A 22,483-nucleotide genomic window follows, 5' to 3' on the forward strand; every position below is an offset into this window, starting at 1 on the left:
CATCTTGGAGTGGCAGCGGCTCTCAGAAGTAAAGATGGGAAGAGGATCACCAGTCCCCCTAATTCTGCACCGACAAATAGTGGAGCAATATCAGAAAGGAGTTTGACGGTGTAAAATTGCAAAGAGTTTGAACATATCATCATCTACAGTGCATAATATCATCAAAAGATTCAGAGAATCTGGAAGAATCTCTGTGCGTAAGGGTCAAGGCCGGAAAACCATACTGGGTGCCCATGATCTTCGGGCCCTTAGACGGCACTGCATCACATACAGGCATGCTTCTCTATTGGAAATCACAAAATGGGCTCAGGAATATTTCCAGAGAACATTATCTGTGAACACAATTCACCATAACATCCGCCGTTGCCAGCTAAAACACTATAGTTCAAAGAAGAAGCCGTATCTAAACATGATCCAGAAGCGCAGACGTCTTCTCTGGGCCAAGGCTCATTTAAAATGGACTGTGGCAAAGTGGAAAACTGTTCTGTGGTCAGATGAATCAAAGTTTGAAGTTCTTTATGGAAATCAGAGACGCCGTGTCATTCGGACTAAAGAGGAGAAGGACGACCCAAGTTGTTATCAGCGCTCAGTTCAGAAGCCTGCATCTCTGATGGTATGGGGTTGCATTAGTGCGTGTGGCATGGGCAGCTTACACATCTGGAAAGACACCATCAATGCTGAAAGGTATATCCAGGTTCTAGAGCAACATATGCTCCCATCCAGACGACGTCTCTTTCAGGGAAGACCTTGCATTTTCCAACATGACAATGCCAAACCACATACTGCATCAATTACAGCATTATGGCTGCGTAGAAGAAGGGTCCGGGTACTGAACTGGCCAGCCTGCAGTCCAGATCTTTCACCCATAGAAAACATTTGGTGCATCATAAAACGGAAGATACGACAAAAAAGACCTAAGACAGTTGAGCAACTAGAATCCTACATTAGACAAGAATGGGTTAACATTCCTATCCCTAAACTTGAGCAACTTGTCTCCTCAGTCCCCAGACGTTTACAGACTGTTGTAAAGAGAAAAGGGGATGACTCACAGTGGTAAACATGGCCTTGTCCCAACTTTTTTGAGATGTGTTGTTGTCATGAAATTTAAAATCACCTAATTTTTCTCTTTAAATGATACATTTTCTCAGTTTAAACATTTGATATGTCATCTATGTTCTATTCTGAATAAAATATGGAATTTTTAAATTTCCACATCATTGCATTCCGTTTTTATTTACAATTTGTACTTTGTCCCAACTTTTTTGGAATCGGGGTTGTAGAATAATATAAAAGTACAGACACTTGGTACATTTTACTTCTGTGATTTTTAAATTGTTCATTTTTGGATTATGCTTCATTTTTGTGGCTACTGCCTCATAGAGTAAATATATATGCTATATTTTCTGTATGGACATGGGATCAGAAAACTATTTTATTTATAAGCAGTAGCCACATAGGGTACCTCTTTTTTTCATGATATCTTCCTTCATATTCATCATAAGTGCTACCAGGTGAGGTTTGTTTTGCCTGGCAACACTTGTTCAAATTGTGTTTAACTAGTTAGATCATCTATATGCATGTAGCTAGTACAGTTCGCTTATACTGCTAATCTGTTAAAGCTAATACAAGGCTTGGTACCTAACATACAAACAACCAAGTTCCACACATTTTTAAATTCATTTTCTTTAGTAAATTATAATTCATTTAAAATATACTTCAAAAAGACAAATTGTGGACTGGAGCAAATTGTGTGCTACCATTTGGCTGCTACACTTTTCTCATCTGAATTAAAAAAAAAAAAAAAAAAAAGCTGTCGAAATAGTACATGCCCACAAGTGATAAACTACAAGCAATATAAGGGATTCATCACTCACTAGTCAAACACAGGGTCTGACTCATTCATTGTAATTTGCACATTATGAATTTATTAACTGTGTTTACAGTGGTGCTTGAAAGTTTGTGAACCCTTTAGAATTTTCTATATTTCTGCATAAAAATGACCTAAAACAACATCAGATTTTCACACAAGTCCTAAAAGTAGATAAAGAGAACCCAGTTAAACAAATGAGACAAAACTATTATACTTGGTCATTTATTTATTGAGGAAAATGATCCAATTTTCTGTGAGTGGCAAAAGTATGTGAACCTTTGCTTTCAGTATCTGGTGTGATCCCCTTGTGCAGCAATAACTGCAACTAAACGTTTCCCGTAACTGTTGATCAGTCCTGCACACTGGCTTGGAGGAATTTTAGCCCATTCCTCCGTACAGAACAGCTTCAAATCTGGGATGTTGGAGGGTGTCCTCACATGAACTGCTCGCTTCAGGTCCTTCCACAACATTACGATTGGATTATGGTCAGGACATTGACTTGGCCATTCCAAAACATTAACTTTATTCTTCTTTAACCATTCTTTGCCCGAACGACTTGTGTGCTCAGGGTCGTTGTCTTGCTGCATGACCCACTTTCTCTTGAGATTCAGTTCATGGACAGGTGTCCTGACATTTTCCTTTAGAATTCTCTGGTATAATTCAGAATTCATTGTTCCATCAACGATGGCAAGCCATCCTGGCCCAGATGCAACAAAACAGGCCCAAACCATGATACTACCACCACCATGTTTCACAGATGGGATATGGTTCTTATGCTGGAATGCAGTGTTTTCCTTTCTCCAAACATGAGGCTTCTCATTTCAACCAAAATGTTCTATTTTGGTCTCATCCTTCACAAAACATTTTTCCAATAGCTGTCTGGCTTGTCCACGTGATATTTAGCAAACTGCAGATGAACAGCAATGTTCTTTTTGGAGAGCAGTGGCTTTCTCCTTGCAAGCCTGCCATGCACACCATTGTTGTTCAGTGTTTTCCTGATGGTGGACTCATGAACATTAATATTAACCAATGTGAGAGAGGCCTTCAGTTGCTTAGAAGTTACCCTGGGGTCCTTTGTGACCTCGCCGACTATTACATGCCTTGCTCTTGGAGTGATCTTTGTTGGTTGACCACTCCTGGGGAGGGTAACAATGGTCTTGAATTCCCTCCATTTGTACACAATCTGTCTGACTGTGGATTGGTGGAGTCCAAACTCTTTAGATATGCTTTTGTAACCTTTTCCATCCTGATGAGCATCAACAATGCTGTTTCTGAGGTCCTCAGAAATCTCCTTTGTTCGTACTATTATACACTTCCACAAACGTGTTGTGAAGATCAGACTTTGATAGATCCCTGTTCTTTAAATAAAACAGGGTGCCCACTCACACCTGATTGTCATCCCATCGATTGAAATCACCTGACTCTAATTTCACCTTCAAATTAACTATTAATCCTAGAGGTTCACATACTTTTGCCACTCACAGATATGTAATATTGGATCATTTTCCTCAATAAATAAATGACCAAGTATAATATTTTTGTCTTATTTGTTTAACTGGGTTCTCTTTACCTATTTTTAGGACTTGTGTGACAATCTGATGTTTTAGGTCATATTTATGCAAAAATATAGAAAATTTTAAAGGGTTCACAAACTTTCAAGCACCACTGTACTTCTTTATTTTGCAACTGCCAACATGATTAGTTTCCATTATCTTCCAGTTTCCCCTTGGGGAACAATAAAGTCCATCCATCCATCGTTATCTGTATTTTATTGCCCAAGTAATATCTATTTAAAAATATTAACAACTGTAATAAACAGTGAAATGAAAGCTTGTTTTAAATGTAGAAACTAGTTTTATGTCCTGAAATGTAATTTTGTCTGATACATTAAACTGAATTATGTTTCCTGAACATTTAATGTTCTGATAAAAGCTACATTTATGGTATTGGGTTAAGATGGAAACTGTAATCAAAAAATAAATAAAATAAAAAATAAATTAAGCAGACACTTCTGCTAGTCACCTAAAATAGTTGATTTAAAGCATATGATGGAGTTTAATAGATCTAAAATAAAATAACTAAAATTACCTGCATTCATATTGATTGTGCTTAATATTTCTCAAAACAGTACTGTATCCTATTACATTGTGTTTGTTCATTTTTTTCCCCCAATCATGAACTGTGTTGACCAACAAGAAACAGACGGACAACTAAATGAGGTGAATATTGTTAAAGCTGTATTTTGTAACAAGTAAATGAGAGGGTAGCTAAAACACTACCCTTTATATAACATTTTATCATTACTCCATTTGAAGCAGTACACAAATAAAAGAATAACATTTGAGTGCTTGACATGTAACCAAAATATGGTAGTATTTACCAAGGCACTGATGGTACAGATTGTTTTTCTTTTATGTCCCTGGAAATCTGAGGTTATCTGAACAATGGTAAAACCTTTGCCTGATTTCGTGGCATGGTAAAATATGAAAAGTAAAAAATAATACATCTATTAATATCTATTCTTCTGTTTGTTGTACCAGTGCTTATTTTCTCTCACCATCTCAAAGACTAATCTATATGAGAGGTGGCTGGGGGTACTGTCCCTGTTTCACAGACGACCAACAGACAAGGAAAACAACTACTGGGGGGGGAAATAAAAACAACTCTTAATGTTCATCCAAGTGGTCAAAATTGGTGTTCCAACTTACAGTAAGAGTAAAAAACATACAAACACAAGCATCATCCATGTTGCCATCATCCACGCCTCAGGGGGAGCAAAGCAGCTCTTCATACCCTTCCAACCCCAGGAGGTGGAACAGAACAAGAGCCAGTTAAACCCCCCCTCTCAACAAAAGCCCTGCCTTGGCTTCCTTGTAACTGTGTCAGTGGAGATGGGCATTCAGGTCATACTTCTCACAAAACTTGTCTGTCAAGGGAATGCAGGTGAGCAGCTCGCACCACTCACACTTGATTGGATGGACATAAAAGAGCACCACAAAACCAGAAAAGATGCCCAGGAAGAGTGTGAGTGATACGAGGATCTGGCAGCGCTTGCGGTACATGTCCATGCGGCCGAAGCTGATGTAGGGCAGGAAAGCAAATGACAAAAAGAACCCTGACACAAAGCCGCAGATGTGGGCAAAGTTGTCGATCCAGGGCAGCAGACCGAAGGCAAAGAGGAACAGCACCACGCACAGCAGTTTGGCAAATGCCCGCCATGGCTGTGCTAGGATCTGCCAGCTCTGGATGAGTTCCACAAAAAGGCATGCCAGAATGCCAAACTGTGAGCCTGCAGGACCCACCTGGGCACAAAAAGAGGGAGAATTGGGTCAGAACTGATCCAAGAATCCAAAAACATCTACCATAAATATACAATTTAATTTAGAAGGCATGCTGTGGGCACCTCGGCTCTGTAGGGCAGGAAGATGGCACTGGCCAGGTTCCCCGTGATGCCGCTCAGGATGTAGATGATGGAGATACGCAGCCAACCAGCCAACTTCTCTATATCTCTCAAAATTGTCATCTGAAATATCACTGAAACCAGGCAGTGCAAAATCCTGGTCCACACATACAGAGAAAGAGAAAAGATTGACAATCTTAAGTTACTAAACTTACAGCAAGTTATTTTCTTTGGGCAGATTTCTGAATTTTGGTTTTTCTTGGCATGTTTGTCTTGGTCTAGACCTCGAGAAGTAAAGCTCACTGTCTGCATGTTTCTATTCCAGTGAGTGTTCCTAAAATACAAATCTGTCTCATAGTGCGGTGATGTTCTGCTTATAGGATAACATGCCTCCTTTAACCACTCATCTCATCACTTGGTGTGCTGATGACATGATTTAGTTTATTCAGAGAACCTTGGAGTACATCATCGCTATAACCAAAAGTGTCATATCAATGGCCATGAATACCTGTACTTTTGTAATAAGGATGCCAAACATGCTCAAAGTCTGAAATTGCTTTACAAGGTATGGATATCAGAAGCACATTCAAGATGGTGACTATATGGAATGTGCTTAGGAAACTGAGGAGAGCTCTGCACCCAACAAGTGAGCACTATCTTAATTACTGTCCAGGCTCAGAACATGCATCTCATTAAAGAATTACAGTCCGCTGTGTCTCAAAACAGATTAGCCAAACATGTTTAGATGTCACTGAACCATACAATTGGAGGTTCAATTTGGGGGGGACCAAAAAAAAAAAAAAAAAACTTTTAATTTTACTCTCAGGTCAACATAAACTGAATCAATATTACTACTGTTAAAAACATCATTAAACTATCCTAAAAAGGAGAAAAAAAAAACAAAAAAAAAACCTATTCTTGTTGATCTGAAATAAAACAAGATCTGAACAGAATCTTCAATGTCAACATGTACAGAATTGAAACAGTATTATGACTACAAGCTATGTCTCAGAACTTTTTGGAAAACTGGGTTAAGCTCAAGAGATGGCGGTGTCTTAGGTGAACCCCAAAATCTTCGCAATTTTACATTGAGGAACATTATTCTTAAATTGTTGCACCGTTTGCCCACGGAGTCTTTCACAGAGCACTGAACCCCTCCCCATCTTTACTTCTGAGACTCACCCCCTCTGGGATGCTCTTTTAATACCCAATCATGTTACTGACCTGTTGACAATTAACCTAATTAGGGTGTTTTTTTTTTTTTAGCATTACACAACTTTTTCCAGTCTTTTGTTGCCTCTGTCCCAACTTTTCTACATGTTGCCGAGATCAAATTCAAAATGAGCATACATTTAAAAAAAAAAAAAAAATCTCAGTTTCAACATTTGATATGCCGTCTTTGTACTATTTTCAATTAAATATAGGGTTTCCATGACTTGCACACCTTCACATTCTGTTTTACAGTGTCCCAATTTACAAAATACAAGAATGCTCTGAGAGCACAATATCCCTCGCTGGCAACTCTGCTATAACTCTGGTAAAATACAACTAAATTGAACGAAATTGCAATATGCGTATTACTGACATATAACAAAGAATCCTCAAGTTTCATGAAATTCCTCCAAAAATTGTGAGAGGAGTTGAGTTCAGAAAGTGAGTACCCTTCCTGAGACAGATGGACGGACATCGCCACGAAATAATCCCCCTTCAGGCCTTTTGGCCAGCAGGGAATAATAAAAATTGTGAGGGAAGTTGATTTCAGAAAGCAAGCACACCTTGATGAAATTGCCAAAGTACAAATTTGTGAATAATCAAGGGCATAACTCTGGTAAAATTTGCCCAAATTAAATGAAATTTCAGTGTGTGTATAACTGTCATATAACAAAGCCTTTTACCAAGTTTGGTGAAATTCCTCCACAAATCGTGAGAAGAATTTCAATATTTCAGAAGAATGTACACCCTCATGAAATTGACAAAGTACAAGTTATTTAATCAAGGGTCAAAACTCTGGTAAAATTTTCACAAATGAAATTAAATCGCGATATGCGTATTACCATCATATAACAACAAAGTCTTTTGCCAAGCTTCGAGAAATTCATCCAAAAATTGAGAGAGGAGTTGATGTCAGAAGGCAAGCACACCTTCATGAAATTGTGAAAGTACAAGGCTGTTAAATGAAGGGCCACAACTCTGGTAAAATGCGACCGAATTGAACAAAACAATGTGTGTACTACGGACATAACAATGCCTTTTGCCAAGTTTCATGAAATTCCTCCAAAATTTGTGAGAGAGGAGTAGATTTCAGAAGGTGAGAACCCTTCCAGGGACGGACAGACATTATCTGAGAGTATAAAGGAGTTTATTTTTTGGGTCTTATTAATCTTTGAGCCTTTTTAAGAAAGTTTTGTAGTAGTGCTGATTAAAATGTTGCAAATAAACACAGTATTTTAAATATATTTTGTTAAAAAAGGCAACTAATTGATTCATAATAAAAAACCCAGACATTAATTGATTATCAAAATAATCTATAGTTGCAGCCCTAAAATATACTAAGTAATAGGGCTGGGAATCGATCCAGATTTCCTGGATCGATTCGATTCCGATTCATAAGGTCACGATCCGATTCGATATCGATTTACTTAGATATTGCTGGATTGTCACTTTAAAGTAAAAACTGTCCCTATTGACAGGAACAGCCCAATATGTGTTTGTGCATGTAATTTAACACCAAATGCCTTCTCCAGTGCAGTTTGATTTGCCGCAGGTTTAGCTGAAACTGTGTCGGCGTGGTGCCTGGGTAAGTGGTTGCGGAGATTGGTTGTATTGCCACTATATTTTACCTCTATGTGGCACAGTTTGCACACTGCTTTTGTTCTGTCGACTTCGTCTCTGTCCTCGTAACGTTTGAATCCAAAGTAATGCCATACATCAGCTTTCAGGCCAGGCAGTGATTTTAGCTGTGCAGCTTCAGCCATCTCACGTTCTTAAGTTTCGGTTTCGTTTGCCGGCACCCGCTTTTTATAGCGGTCCTTGCGTGGTCGAGAAAATAGTGCCTATGGCCACCTGGAAGAGATCGATCCACACATTTTTGAATCGATCTCGTATTTTTTGAACGTGAATCGATATTGGATCGTGGATCGATCTTTTGAACCCAGCCCTACTAAGTAACTTTAAAAACGCACAATGGAATTCAACACGATATCACTTTAGATCCATGCATATATTTGAAATTTATGATATTGTATGTAATGCACACACATCTTGAAACATCGATAAAGGACATTTATTGTCAAACTCAAGAATTAATTCACAATAAAAAAAAATTCAAAGTGACAGTTGGTCCATGTTCGGACCGTCATGCTGGAGATTCTGGGTCTGTGTCGTCCAGGGGTCTCAGCAGCAGTGACTGAGGGTGTCAGGAATCCGTCACAGAGGTGAGCTAGCCTGATGTGCTGATCCTGAACTGGCGTCGTGACTCGAGGCTGACCAGGGCGTGGACGATCCCTGGTGCTCCCTGTCTGTCTGTAACGCTGACTCAAATGGGAAATGGTCGAATGATGAACACCGAAGTGCTGGGCGACCTCTGTCTGTGTACTTCCGGCACGCAACATCCCGATGGCCTGTTCACGTTGATTTTGGCTTAGGCGTGGCATCTTCAATAATGACAATTTTCCCATCATTTCCCCCGGGTATTTATAGGCAAGATTGTGTGTGTACAGTGTATGCAAAATTTGTTTGAAAATTAAAGCCTGTCCATGTCATTGACTACCCGAGTCATATTGTACTCAATAACGTACAACTCCCTTAAATTCTGATTTGAGCACAGATTTGGAACTTATTCAGGCGGAACGAAGTTATTTTTCCATTGTGATATATTTCTTTTCTTCTTGAGATAAACTCAGCACGAATTCAGCAAGTTTTATCAATGTGCGTTTTTAAAGTTACTTAGTGTAAATATAATTTTGTTCTTTCAGAAAAACTGATCCAAGCATGTTTTATGTGCAAAAAAAAAAAAAAAAAAAAAAAAAAAAAAAAAAAGATATATATTACATTTAGGGTGTTTTTTTTAAGCATTTATTTTTAAAAAATTAAGCTTTTACACCACAAGGATAAAAATATAGGATGTCTAGGTAATACGCTTAAAGTGCAGTACAAGTAAAGCACATGGATACATGAATCAGTGCTTTAAATAAAAGAAGGCCAGTATATGATGCTTCAGGAATAAAACTTACCCAGCATGTAAAAAGAGAGAGAGCCATAACCGGTAGAACTGATCAGGTTTCTCTGGGTTCAGGAAGGGTAGCAGGCCACAAACATCATCCATACAGTGAACCTGGTGTTGGAGACAGAGTCCAAAAATCAGACTATACAACTAATATTAAAAGAAAGGGTAAGAAAACACACACACAAAAAAACAAAAACAAACAAAAAAAACCCCCACCAACCCTTTTTCTCATTTTCAGGCTGCTCTTTGTCTGGCAGTATGGTCTCGGCATGAGAGACACAGATGCCAGAATAAAGAAGGATTTTGCCAAACCCAGACCAGATTAACACAGCCTTTACAAGCGAGATCACCACTTAATCTGTGGCAGAATTCTGCAGCTGAAGTGAGCAAAACAGACATTCACTCTTCTAGTTTAATAAGTACAGGGGACACATGGACAGAGTTCAGAGCTCTACATGGTCTCAGTAAAGGACTCGTACAGGCTGCTGTCATTTACTGTGCTTTAATATCCAAGCTAAATTCACTACATGCTGAGTCTTTTCAGTCTTAATGTCCAAATGTAATTAAAAACAAAATATCTACATACTTTTTGTACTTGGCATGAGACAATACACCAAAGCCATGATACAAGACCTATACCATGAGATGCAGACTTCACGAGACAATATCGACACAAAACCTTACATTTTTAAATTGTAATGCATTTAGTTTGTAATGAAAAGAAAATCACTCCACTGCAATATCAATACAACAGGGGTGTCAATGCTCACATTAGCATTTTTGAGACTCTTAAGGGCTACAACTGAAGTCAGGATTAGCCAGCTGGGATAATGCAGTTTTCCTGTTTGAAAGCTATTCGTTAGATACACAATAAGCACAGCTATATGGAGGTGAGAGCTGCAGAAGTAGCTGCTTGGGTTTACTGCAAAAGAAAAGCAGATCAGGATTTATAATACAAAAGTGTCATTTTGGTCTATTATGAATGCTATTTTAATCTTTTTCTAGTGGAACTGCTATGCTTCATGGCAACATTATTAATACGGAAAGCTTGTGTGATGGTTAATTGTGCCTTAGATGATTAAATATACAAGAGTGCTCTGGGAGCACAATATCCCCTGCTGGCAACTATGCCAAAAGTCTGGTAAAATGCAACTGAATTGAACGAAATTGCAATATGCGTATTACAGACATATAAACACAGAATCCTGTCAAGTTTCGTGAAATTCCTCCAAAAATCGTGAGAGGAGTTGATTTCAGAAGGTGAGTACCCTTCCCGGGACGGACGGACGGACATCGCCACAACATAATCCCCTTTGGGTCTTTCGGCCAGCAGGGGAGAAAATTTTTTTTGCCAAATTACATGAAATTCCTCCAAAAATTGTGAGGGAAGTTGATTTCAGAAAGCAAGTACACCTTGATGAAATTGCCAAAGTACAAGTTTGTTAATAATCAAGGGCTTAACTCTGGGAAAATTTGCCCAAATTAAACGAAATTTCAATATGCGTATAACTGTCATATAACAAAGCCTTCTGCCAAGTTTGGTGAAATTCCTCAACAAATTGTGAGAGGAGTTGATTTCAGAAGAATGTACACCCTCATGAAATTATCAAAGTACAAGTTATTTAATCAAGGGTCAAAACACAGGTAAAATTTTCACAAACGAAATTAAATCGCAATATGCGTATTACCGTTATATAAAAAGGCCTTTTGCCAAGCTTCGAGAAATTCATCCAAAAATTGAGAGAGGAGTTGATGTCAGACGGCAAGCACACCTTCATGAAATTGTCAAAGTACAAGGTTGTTAATCAAGGGCCACAACTCTGGTAAAACGCGACGGAATTGAACAAAATATGCGTACTACCTTCATATAAACAATGCCTTTTCCCAAGTTTCGTGAAATTCCTCTACAAATTGTGAGAGGAGTTGATTTCAGAAGGAAAAAACATACACTCATGAAATTATCAAATTATAATTTTTGTTAATCAAGGGCTGTAACTCTGGTAAAATGTGACCCAATTTAACAAAATTACAATATGCTTATTACAGACATATAACAAAGAATCCTGTCAAGTTTCGTGAAATTCCTCCAAAAATTGTGAGAGGAGTTGATTTCAGAAGGTGAGCACCCTGCCCGGGATGGACGGATGGACAGACAGACAGAGCCACGATAAAGTCCCCCTTCGGGCCAGCAGGGGATAAAAATTGGTGTCATCAGCACTCCTACTACTGTTTGACATCCACCTGAAATGGACGAGTGTGCCATACTTAATTTAATTATACAGATCAGGAAAACAACCATTTTATTTTATTTCTTCAGCTGCCCGAAATGAATTTCTGGTGATGCTGCTGCCAGCACAACACTCAACGTGCTTCCGGATTGTTCAGCCTGCAGTCAAGCTAGCTGTGGTGGAAACTGGCGTGCATGCATGGCTACACTACGGATCTACGGTGAATTTTGTATAGTCTGAAAATTTTGAGTGAGCAGTAGAGCAGAACAGGCCATTTCAGTATTATTTTTCATGTGGGCTGGATGAAACATAGTTGCAAGCCTCGTGTTTAACACGTGTGCCATAACTCCTCCATCTGATTAGCCTAACATTTTAGATGATTAAGTAAAAGCATGCTTCAAGGTAGATAGGGTTCAACTCTCAAACTTCATGCTCTGTACGCTACTACCTCTGGTGCTGCCACCTAGTTTATAAGAAGCGGTAGCGTTCATAATGTATATTAAATGGAAATATTGCTTTGAAGAAACGAGCCTTTAGTTTCAAAGTTACTGTCCAGTTAAGACAAGATGGAGTGCATCAGTGCCACGTGGCGCAATTGCTTACTTGTGAACACAGTGTTGCCTCTTCGTGAAAAGAACCTTTCATGAAGTCACAGTATTCCCGTGATGTGATCTCACACCTGCACAGAGTGAGCCGCAAGTCAGAGTGACAAAAACCATTGCTTTGTTCCCGACTTTCACATTTTTTAAATACAACCATTTCTCATAAAGCGTGCTATATACACCTCACCAGCCACTTTTTTTTTTAGGAACACCTGTGCATTCATACAATTATACAATCATCGAATCATGTTGCAGCAGAGCAATACTTAGTCATGCATATACAGATACTGAGATTTAAGGTTGTACACAGTACATCAGTTGAAGCTTTTGACTAGTAGCTGCCATGTGATTGGATAACTGCATGAACGAGCAGGTGTACAGAGGTTCAGGAGTCCATTGAGTGTATAACAGTGTGTATAATAGTGTGTATGGTTGATCTCACCTTCCTTTAGTTCCAATACAGCATGGCCGACCGGTGATTGTGCAGTCAATGTGGGGCAGGTTAGTGTGATTTCCAGTATTGTACCTGGTGCAGATCTAAAGCAAATAGCACAGAACTTCATAATCCCTCAATACCCAAAAGCCTCATATGCAATTTCATCATCTACATGCAACACCACACAGGCTCATAAACCAGCACCATTCCAAAACCCCTTCATTTTACAAATGACATCCATCTCAAACATCCACCAACACTGCAAAGCACTGTAATTTTATACCTAAAATCAATAATACAGTGACCTGCAACCAACTGTCACTCAGCTTTTACATCAGCTGTGCTGTTACACTTACTGGCCACTGAGTGATGTCATCAGGCCACTCGTGAGGTGCTACAGAGGCTGGCTCCAGACAAATCCTGCACAAAAGCCAAACACAAATCCTCCAGAACACGTGTACCACAATGAGCAAATTATATGGGTGTAAGCATTCGCTGGGAGAGATGCTTATCTTACCTGGGGTCCTGATGGCAAACAGAGCCATAGTTGCGGGGTCTGCCGTCCAGCTGTGGAGTGTCGTCACGGGGCCACTTCACCCACTCAGCCAGTGTGCTCTAAAAAAAAAAAAAAAAAAAAAAAAAAAAAAGAGGAAAAAGTGGGCTTGAGTCACCATGTTTACTGTTTGTAGCACAGAATACACAATAATTTGCCTGCTGTATCATAAAATCCTGTTGCATATTTATGTGATACAATAATCCTGAAATAATCTCAAATGGTACCAGAAATGAATCACATCATCATACTAACACACTAATTAAATCTTCACTTTGTGCTTGATTTATTCCTACAAGGTTTAAAGAGGTACACAGTACATGTAGATTTATTTTAAAATGGATTAAATTAAAGTTTGTGGCCATTAAATCAACACACAATGATCCATAATGACTCCAAATTGAGCTCAGGTGCATCCTGTCTGCTTTGATTATCTTGAGATGACCCTAGAACTTGACTGCAGTTAGCAAATTCAACTGATTGGACATGATTTAGAAAAGGCGCACACACCTGTGTGTGTATAACGGCCCACAATTCACAGTGCATGTCGGACCAAAAACCAAGCCATGAGGTCCAAGGAACTTTCTGTAGACCTCCATGATCAAACTGTGTTGAGATACAGATGTGGACAAGGGTATGAAACCATTTCAAAAGCTTTGAGCCTTCCCAGGAGCACAGTGGGCTCCATTGTTGCGAAGTGGAAGTAGTTTGGAAGCACCAGTGTCAAAGAATCCAGTGGCTACCTTCACAGAGCTTCAGAAGTTCTTCACAGGGAGACCGGCTGGAAGAGCATCCATTGAAGAAATACTCCATCAGTCAGTCATTTCAAGTTTGAACGCCCCAAAACATTTTCCAGCTACCCGTGAATAATTAAAACATCTACCGTGCAGCATACTATACACACACAGACACACATTTTATAAATACATTGTTAGAAACAGGGGTACAGTAGCAGTCCATTTCTGTACCCCATGGTACAAATCTATGCTAATGTACCCCCTTAGGGCTCGTTATTGGACCTCAGGGTAACTATGTGTACCTTTTCAGGGCCAAAAAGGTACATACATGTTCCTAAGTGGTATACAAAAGGTACAAATAAATACCTTAGAGGGTACTGCCCCAGTGATCAGCCACTGTACCCCTAAAGGTACAATAATATATTTTATTTTCTGAGAGTGTATTAGAGCACAAATACTGTGCAAAGCAACATTAATGTCCAATAACATGCTTTCCACAGCAATTACACTGCAGTAATATTCAAAATGGTTCAATGGCGTGATCATATTTATGATTCCATATTTAACCGCTCCAACCCTCAAATGAGAAAATACCTCAGTTTAAGTACCTTTTATTAGCTACCAGCTGGTTAACCAATCAGGATAATGCATTTTCTCCATTTCTGTTTCTGATATCAGGGATACTGAAGTTACTAGTGATGAAGCACCACAGGTTTATCGTAGAAGAAAATGAACCATATATCTGGCTTGATAAGCCAAAATGTCATTCCCTTTGTGACTAGCATCTCATACCATTAATATGCCAGGATTGGATGATTATAGATCATGCCTTAAATGATGAAAATAACAAATTTGCATCACCACCACTCCTGCTCTCTGGATACTACTATTGCTACGGAGTAAAAGGAAACCCTTTTCTAAAAATAAAACTCTTTGGGATGAACTCCAAGTGCTACGTCTGGCAAAACCTAGGTAGTGCTCATGAATTGGTAATACCATCCTTAGGACAGTAAAGTATGGTGGTGGTGGCGGCAGCACGATGCTGTGGATGCTTCTCAGCAGCAGGGACTGAGAATCTGGTTAGAACTGAGGGAGGGCTGAATGCAGCCGAATGCAGACAGGTCCTTAAAGAAAATCCGGTCCAGAGTGCACATGATCTCAAACTGGGGTACAGTTTCACTTTTCCCCATAACAAGGACCTGAGGCATATAGCCAAAACATGCTGGAGTGGCTTTGGGACAAGTCTGAGTGTCCCAGCCAAAGACCAAACTTGAACCCCATAGAACATCTGTGGAGAGAGCTGTAGAGGGTAGTTCACAGACGTTCCCCATCCAATCTAATGGTGTTTCAGAGGCTCTACCAAGGAGAATGTGAGAAACTGCCCAAACACATGTGCAAAGCTTGTAGAGACTTACCCCAAGAAGACTTGAAGCTAGATTTGCTGCCACAGTTGCTTCTACAAAAGTACTAAAAAAGGCTGTATATATTTAGTTTTCAATTTTTGATTATTAATACATCTGCAAATTCTAAAAACTTGTTTTTGCTTGATTGTTATGGATTAGTATAAATACGGAGATGATTATAGGAAATCGCGCGCGCTGATCAGTCAAGAAAGTTGGACTATTTTTCGATAATCACCTTCAGCGACTCACCAAAATAGCGGCAAATCGCTTCGTCACTAAGGGAGGAAGAATTACAAATTAGGAAAGAAAATGCTGTTCCTAAAAGCACTAAAAATGCTACAAAGTTTGGTCTAAAACTATTCAAAGGTGGAACTGAGATTTATTTTGTTTCAAAACAAAGTATTTTATGTGACTTGGCATAGACGAGTGACAAATCTGCGCCGCTATTACATCTGCATGCTGCTTTTGAAGACTAAAATAAATTTAAATATGATTTTTAAAAGTTTTTTTTTTAATAAATCACCTTTGTATTTATAGTAAAACAATTATAAACCTCAGGCTCAGTGAATATCAGTGAATAATAACCTCAACTTCATCTCTTATTTCACCAAGATTCACTTTGACTTTGGCGAATAATTATTGTATGTTGACGGATGTGAAGTGAAGGGATCTGAATACTTTCTGAACCCACTGCATGTTCTTTGTTAAAAATGCTAAAAGTGAAAGAGCTCACCGAGCACTCCTCCTCAGACGTCTGCAGGCAACCCGAGCGGTCGTTGCGCACACAACAGGCCGAGTTGCGCTCAATCTCACGTTTCTGCTGGATTTGATCGTGCACCTCCTGGTCCTGTCGCATACAGGGGGAGAATTTGGCTCCCAGATGGATCAGAGCTTCCTGGTGGTGGTAAGGTGAAGAGTCATAAAGGACAAAATCTCAAAAATAACCAGTACAAAATGATACATCTTAACTCTTACGTTTATGCAGCAACAGTCAACATACCGAGCTTGGTCCAATCCAAAAGTTCTCTTGCTGCACATACTTCACATTCTCATAGACACCTTTGTTTCTTAAAACCTTAGCAAACAAAATAAGAACAATGTCACCACAAGGCCACGATTTTGGATTGAAAACTTGAGAAAATGGCTGCACTTACAGAATCAACTGTCTCATGCTGAGAGAAGCCTACGGGTGCTATGCCATAAATGCATACAGCCAGAATAGTAATGAGTAGGTGGACAAATGTGATCCAGTAGGTAAAGAAAGGTCTGTAAAACAATTCAGATTCAGTAAAGATTTTCAAGTTGTCATTTCATGTTTTCATGTCCAAAGCAAAACTATTTGAAGAAAGAGCAAATGTGACATTAGTGGAGATGTTCCAAGACCTGAACAAAAAGCTTATAAAAAATATACCTGTGATCGTCCATATCCTCTATCTGCCTTTTCACATAGCTGTCTATGCGTTTGCGGTAAGTCCGATTGGTCAGCTTGCCCACCATGCCAAGCCCATATGGCCGTTTCTCCCGTGCAAAGAGCTTCTTGACAGGCACAGCAATCCGTTGCCCTCGTCTCTGCCCACTTACGCTGACCACTTCCTGTTTCAGTCGGACTTTGGGTGGCGCAGGCGTTCCCTCCTTTGCCTTCCTCCAGCCTCTCTCTAGAGGTCTGTTACAGAATATAGATATACAGTATTATCTGGCATGAACACTACCTTAAAGGAGATACGCAGAACCTTTATTTTTAAATAAATTTGAGTGGATAGTATCTCCATCCTTGACTCTTGTATGCTGCATAAACGGGAATAAAAAAAATATAAATTTTTTTTTTTGAGAGTTAAAATCAACCGCAAAGTTGCCATTCAAGTTGCCCCACTGAGCCAGCCGAGTGCTTGACATCGCAGCAGGAACCGGTTTTAAGGCCGAGGCCTTTGACAGCTATAGACTAGTCATATAAATGAAAATTTATGGTGAAAGTAAGAAATACTGTTATCGACTTGCTCAACTAAGACTGACTTGACTTCATTGATTGTGGGTTCACCCTCATTAAAACAGGATAGGTGTTATAACTTATGCAGCATACATGTACATGCATGCATTCTCACTGATAAAACATAAAAGGCTCATTAAATAATCAGATGAAATGAGACAATCACATTCTGAAGCAAATTAAATAATCTTATACCGCTAACTTAAACACACAATACAAGTTACATGTATTAATCTAAATGCAGGTAAACAACGAGTGGTGTTGTTTTTGTTGTTTTGTATCCAAATGAGAGTTGCATCTTACCAGTCTGTGTTCTCACTTCTTGAAGGCCAACCTTGTGGCTGATTGTTTTGAAACAATCCGACTTTCAGCTGTTCATTCAGTTCTCTGTTCATTCGCTTCTTCCATGTAAGGGGCGAGATATTGCTGCCGAGGCAAGCATATCCAGCTGAGAAATCAGACGGCTGGTCCACTCATTCTCCATTTTCTTCATACAGAGTACTCTGCCATTACTGCTCGGCTCAGGCAATTAATAAAAGCCAGGACGGGATGTCACCGGTTTTAGCAACAACCGCGGGGAGGTCACTTCCCGAGCGATGTCGCGTCCCGCCCCGGGGTTTAGCAACAACCCTCGGCTCACATTCTGGGAGAACCGATGCAACTGAACTTGCTTTCCTTTTCCTTTAATTGTTGGTACTGCACCCTTTTTCAATACGGCCTTATAGCCAATGCTCCTCAACAGATCAGAGGTCTCATATGAGTCCTCAGTAAAATGTGCAGATCAGAGGAGAGACCACTTCATAGGCGCCCAATGTGCCCATGAACTTCTCGCAAAACGTGTCGAAATCTTTGCAGTTTGAACATTTTTGGGCCATGAATGCAACATAAATCCACCTTCTGTCACGTTGCTGCACCTCTCAGCAACACATCTACATGGCATGGCGATAAATTAGCTCAAAATGGAAGCTCGAAGTTGCAGTCAGCTCTGTGTTTTAGTATAACGGAAATGGTGGTGAGACTGATAGCCTTCCTGCGGTGACGTCAAGGTCATTGACTCAGACTGCTACCTATATGAATCATTTTAAATCTTAAAAATGACTATATTAGATTTATTGTTAACGCTTAAAACTATTCCTATGCCATTCTTGAGGTCTCAAGGCATTTATAAACAAAAAGTGAGGCCATGGTTCTGCGTATCTCCTTTAAAGTTAATGGTACCTGAGTCGTAAAGTGAACCATTGACTTATGCCATTATAATTTGAATGATGAGAGTAAAAGTTTGTTGAATTTACACCAAGCTTAAAACAATGAATGCAGACGTACAGCATCAGATGACTCCTCTCTAGTTCATTCTTGTCTAGGGCACTGCCAGTCAGCTCTGATTCGTCCAGCTGCTTGCTGTCCACGTCCTTTGTGGTAGAGTCAGAAGGAGACTCAAACACCTCATCATGAAATGTTGACATCTCCTCCTGCATCAGTCCATCCTGGGCAAAAACACAGAGCCAAGAATAGGTGGCTGTTAACTCTACAGTCAGTTGAAAGTAGGTCTTCCAATAAAGCCTTTACTAAAGACATTTCATTTAACTTTGTGCATTGCATTTTAATTTTTACCATCCATAGATTCTTCCAACCAAGATGCTCCCAAAACTCTTCCAAAGGCATGGTTCTTAAGCAAATACCTAACACAAGCATAATATCACTTCTGATCTGTACATGATATCACCGGACATCAAGAACACCCATTATACTCCAACTCAAACTGACTAGCAGAAAAAAAAAAAATTGCACTCGCTCAACTGAATAGACCCGCATTGTTCTTCCTTTTGCAGTTGATACAAAATGCACCACTGAAGATAACAGGAAGAGGTTAATGAGGAGAATAATACTGACACAGGGCTTTAATGATTTCTGACTTGCTCTTGGGGCAGCACGGTGGTGTAGTGGTTAGCATTGTTGCCTCACAGCAAGAAGGTTCTGGGTTCAAGCCAAAGTGGCTGACAGGGGCCTTTCTGTGTGGAGTTTGCATGTTCTCCCCGTGTCTGCGTGGGTTTCCTCCAGGTGCTCCGGTTTCCCCCCACAGCCCAAAGACATGCAGGTTAGGTTAATTGGTGGCTCTAAATTGACCGTCAGTGTGAATGTGAATTTTTGTTTGTCTCCATGTGTCAGCCCTGCAATGATTTGGTGACTTGCGGGGTACACCCTGGACCTCTCGCTCATAGTCAGCTGGGATAGGCTCCAGCTTGCCCACGACCCTGCACAGGATAAGCGGTTACAGACAATGGATGAATGGACTTACTCTTGCAAAGAAGGACGTGTCCAACTCATCAGGAAAGTCCCCAACATCCTCCTCAATGAAGCTTGCCGGGGTGAAGCTGCGTCTGTGAACCCGCCGCAGCGTGCTTTCTTTGAATGAGCGTCCCTGAAAAATCATAATTACACAATTGATTCAAAGGAAAAAGTATGCACTGGACTTTCTCTCACTCCTACCTGCTCCTGCAGGAATTCTGATCAATCCTGCCCACTGCCAGCAACTATTTTTGCATGTACCCATGTGCAATATTTTCTAATGGACTTGGCTGTTTCTATATTGCCATACAAAGAATGTTATTTAAAAGCACAGTGATCCTGAGCAGGATAATCAACAGAGATTAGTGTGAATAAATGAACGAGTAAAGACCAGGTGGCACGGTGGTGCATTGGTTAGCACTGTCTCCTCACAGCAAGAAGGTTCTGGGTTCGAACCTCACAGCTTACTCGGGCCTTTCTGTGCGGAGTTTGCATGATGCTCTCCATGTGCCTATCTGTCCAAAGACATGCAGATTTGGTCAAATGTCCACTTAAATTCTGAGTGTGATCTCTGTTTTAGCAGTGAACCAGTGACAGGGTCATGGGTGTTGTAGGCTCACTGACTCACATAGGGCACAAACGCTAGCCCATATGATCCAATCCCACAGAAAAGCTACTGCAGCAACAAACTGCTAAAAAAAAAAAAGTTAATGCTGGCTAAAACAGAAATGTGTCAGCATTAATGTTTTCATCAGTTTGTACTACAGTAGCTCTTCTGTGGGATTGGACCATATGGGCCAGCCTGTGTGCCCCATGCGAATCTGTGAGCCTTCGACACCCACGACCCAGTTGCCGGTTCACCGGTTGTCCTTCCTTGGACCACTTTTGGTAGGTACTAACCACTGCATACCGGAAACACCCTACAAGATGTGTCATTTTGGAGATGCTCAGACCCAGTCATCTAGCCATCACAATTTGGTCCTTGTCAAAGTCGCTCAGATCCTTATGCTTGCCCATTTTTCCTGCTTCCAACACATCAACTTCAAGAACTGACTGTTCTCTTGCTGCCTCATATATCCCACCTCTTGACAGATGCCACTGTAATGAGACAATGGTTTATTGTCTCATTAATGCCATTGTAATTAGACCAATGTACTGAGAAAAATAAATTTTTTTATCTCCATATTTCCAGCTTTAAAATATCTCATACCAGTGCTATAGACGGGTATTTTTCTTATTTTTATAAAACAGTTATTGAATATGCCACAGATCATTGTTTCAGTCTCTAATAATTATATATATATATATATATATATATATATATATATATATATATATATATATATATGAGTGATTCCATGCTTATGGGTACTGAAATGGGGACATGAACTTATTTTTAAAAATTCACCTAAAACCATTTCTTTTTTTACCATCAGGTCACAAAACATGTAATCTTTAATGAATGATATGTTAAAAGATAACTTTAATTTTCTGAGATGTAATAAAAACATATTTATATGCCAAAGTCAGAACGTAACAGAAGTGTTGTGGACATATAGATTCTCAATTTTAACAATGTAGAATTATTTTATAACTGTATTTTATTATGTATAGATAAAGTAATGATATATTAGAATATAACAGTGAGGGTTTTTTTTTAATGTAGCAATCTACATCAGCTTTTTTTAATAATCTTTGACACCAATAGAATGACATTGTCTGATACAAAAATGTAAAAAGACTGGTTGGCTTTTTGAAACATAGGAAGGTGATGTTGTAGCAAATATAATTAATAAACATGTGTAGTAGAATAAACACACATTCTTTCAATAAGATTAACATGGTATATAGCTAGATTGTAATTAATTTGTAACAGACGCGAGATGGACAATCGTAACAGAAGTAATGTAACAGACATCATTTTGGAACTCATAGGCTTGACTTTGGCATATAAATGTTTTTATTAGATCTCAGAAAATTAAAGTTATCTTTTAACATATCATTCATTAAAGATTACATGTTTTGTGACCTGATGGTAAAAAAAAGAAATGGTTTTAGGTGAATTTTTAAAAATAAGTTCATGTTCCCATTTCAGTATCCATAAGCGTGGAATCACTCATATATATATATATATATATATGCACTTGAGTAATTGTTCAATGATTTAATACAAAGATGCATGTTTGTCCTGTTATGTTAGTTATGACATACATGTTTTAGCTCATGAAATAAATAAAAACAAGGTTAGTCATCTTCAATGTATGTTTTATTGAAACTATAAGCATGTAACATTAACATACATAGAACAAAGTCCGACAATTCTGATGTTCAAATTTTGACCGCCTTGCCCTGTTTATATAGCTCTAAAACAAATGAGCCATATACAGAACAACTCACTTAAAGATAAGAAGTGCTGCTCTGTTTACTGTTCATATTGTGAGTGGCCATATTGATTTGACATCACTTGCTAAACTGCTGGGGTGGCACGGTGGTGTAGTGGTTAGCACGGTCGCCTCACAGCAAGAAGGTCCTGGGTTTGAGCCCAGCGGCTGGCAAGGGCCTTTCTGTGTGGAGTTTGCATGTTCTCCCCGTGTCTGCGTGGGTTTCCTCCGGGTGCTCCGGTTTCCCCCACAGTCCAAAGGCATGCAGGTTAGGATAATTGGTGGCTCTAAATTAACCATAGGTGTGAACGTGAGTGTGAATGGTTGTTTGTCTCTGTGTCAGCCTTGCGATAACCTGTCCAGGGTGTACCCTGCCTC

The 22,483-nt window shown here is 39.5% G+C and overlaps 1 protein-coding gene across 3 annotated transcripts in view; it reads right to left on the reverse strand.

Moving 5' to 3' along the window:
* Positions 1–4,085: 4,085 nt before the first annotated feature.
* rhbdf1a (rhomboid 5 homolog 1a (Drosophila)) overlaps positions 4,086–22,483 on the reverse strand; it is a 108,952-nt gene continuing 90,554 nt past the window's right edge. For all 3 annotated transcript variants that reach the window (XM_060943142.1, XM_060943143.1, XM_060943144.1), the window contains 13 exons: positions 19,735–19,857; positions 18,762–18,922; positions 16,866–17,117; positions 16,609–16,720; positions 16,455–16,529; positions 16,188–16,349; positions 13,279–13,376; positions 13,118–13,181; positions 12,768–12,862; positions 12,327–12,402; positions 9,503–9,603; positions 5,274–5,427; positions 4,086–5,172 (listed from right to left, as the gene is read on the reverse strand). In XM_060943142.1, coding sequence (XP_060799125.1) covers positions 4,753–5,172; positions 5,274–5,427; positions 9,503–9,603; positions 12,327–12,402; positions 12,768–12,862; positions 13,118–13,181; positions 13,279–13,376; positions 16,188–16,349; positions 16,455–16,529; positions 16,609–16,720; positions 16,866–17,117; positions 18,762–18,922; positions 19,735–19,857 — 1,893 coding nt within the window. In that variant the 3' untranslated portion in view covers positions 4,086–4,752. The remainder of the gene's footprint in view (positions 5,173–5,273; positions 5,428–9,502; positions 9,604–12,326; positions 12,403–12,767; positions 12,863–13,117; positions 13,182–13,278; positions 13,377–16,187; positions 16,350–16,454; positions 16,530–16,608; positions 16,721–16,865; positions 17,118–18,761; positions 18,923–19,734; positions 19,858–22,483) is intronic.

Source organism: Neoarius graeffei, chromosome 16 (genome assembly GCF_027579695.1).
Source record: "Neoarius graeffei isolate fNeoGra1 chromosome 16, fNeoGra1.pri, whole genome shotgun sequence".
Taxonomy (NCBI): Eukaryota; Metazoa; Chordata; class Actinopteri; order Siluriformes; family Ariidae; genus Neoarius; species Neoarius graeffei.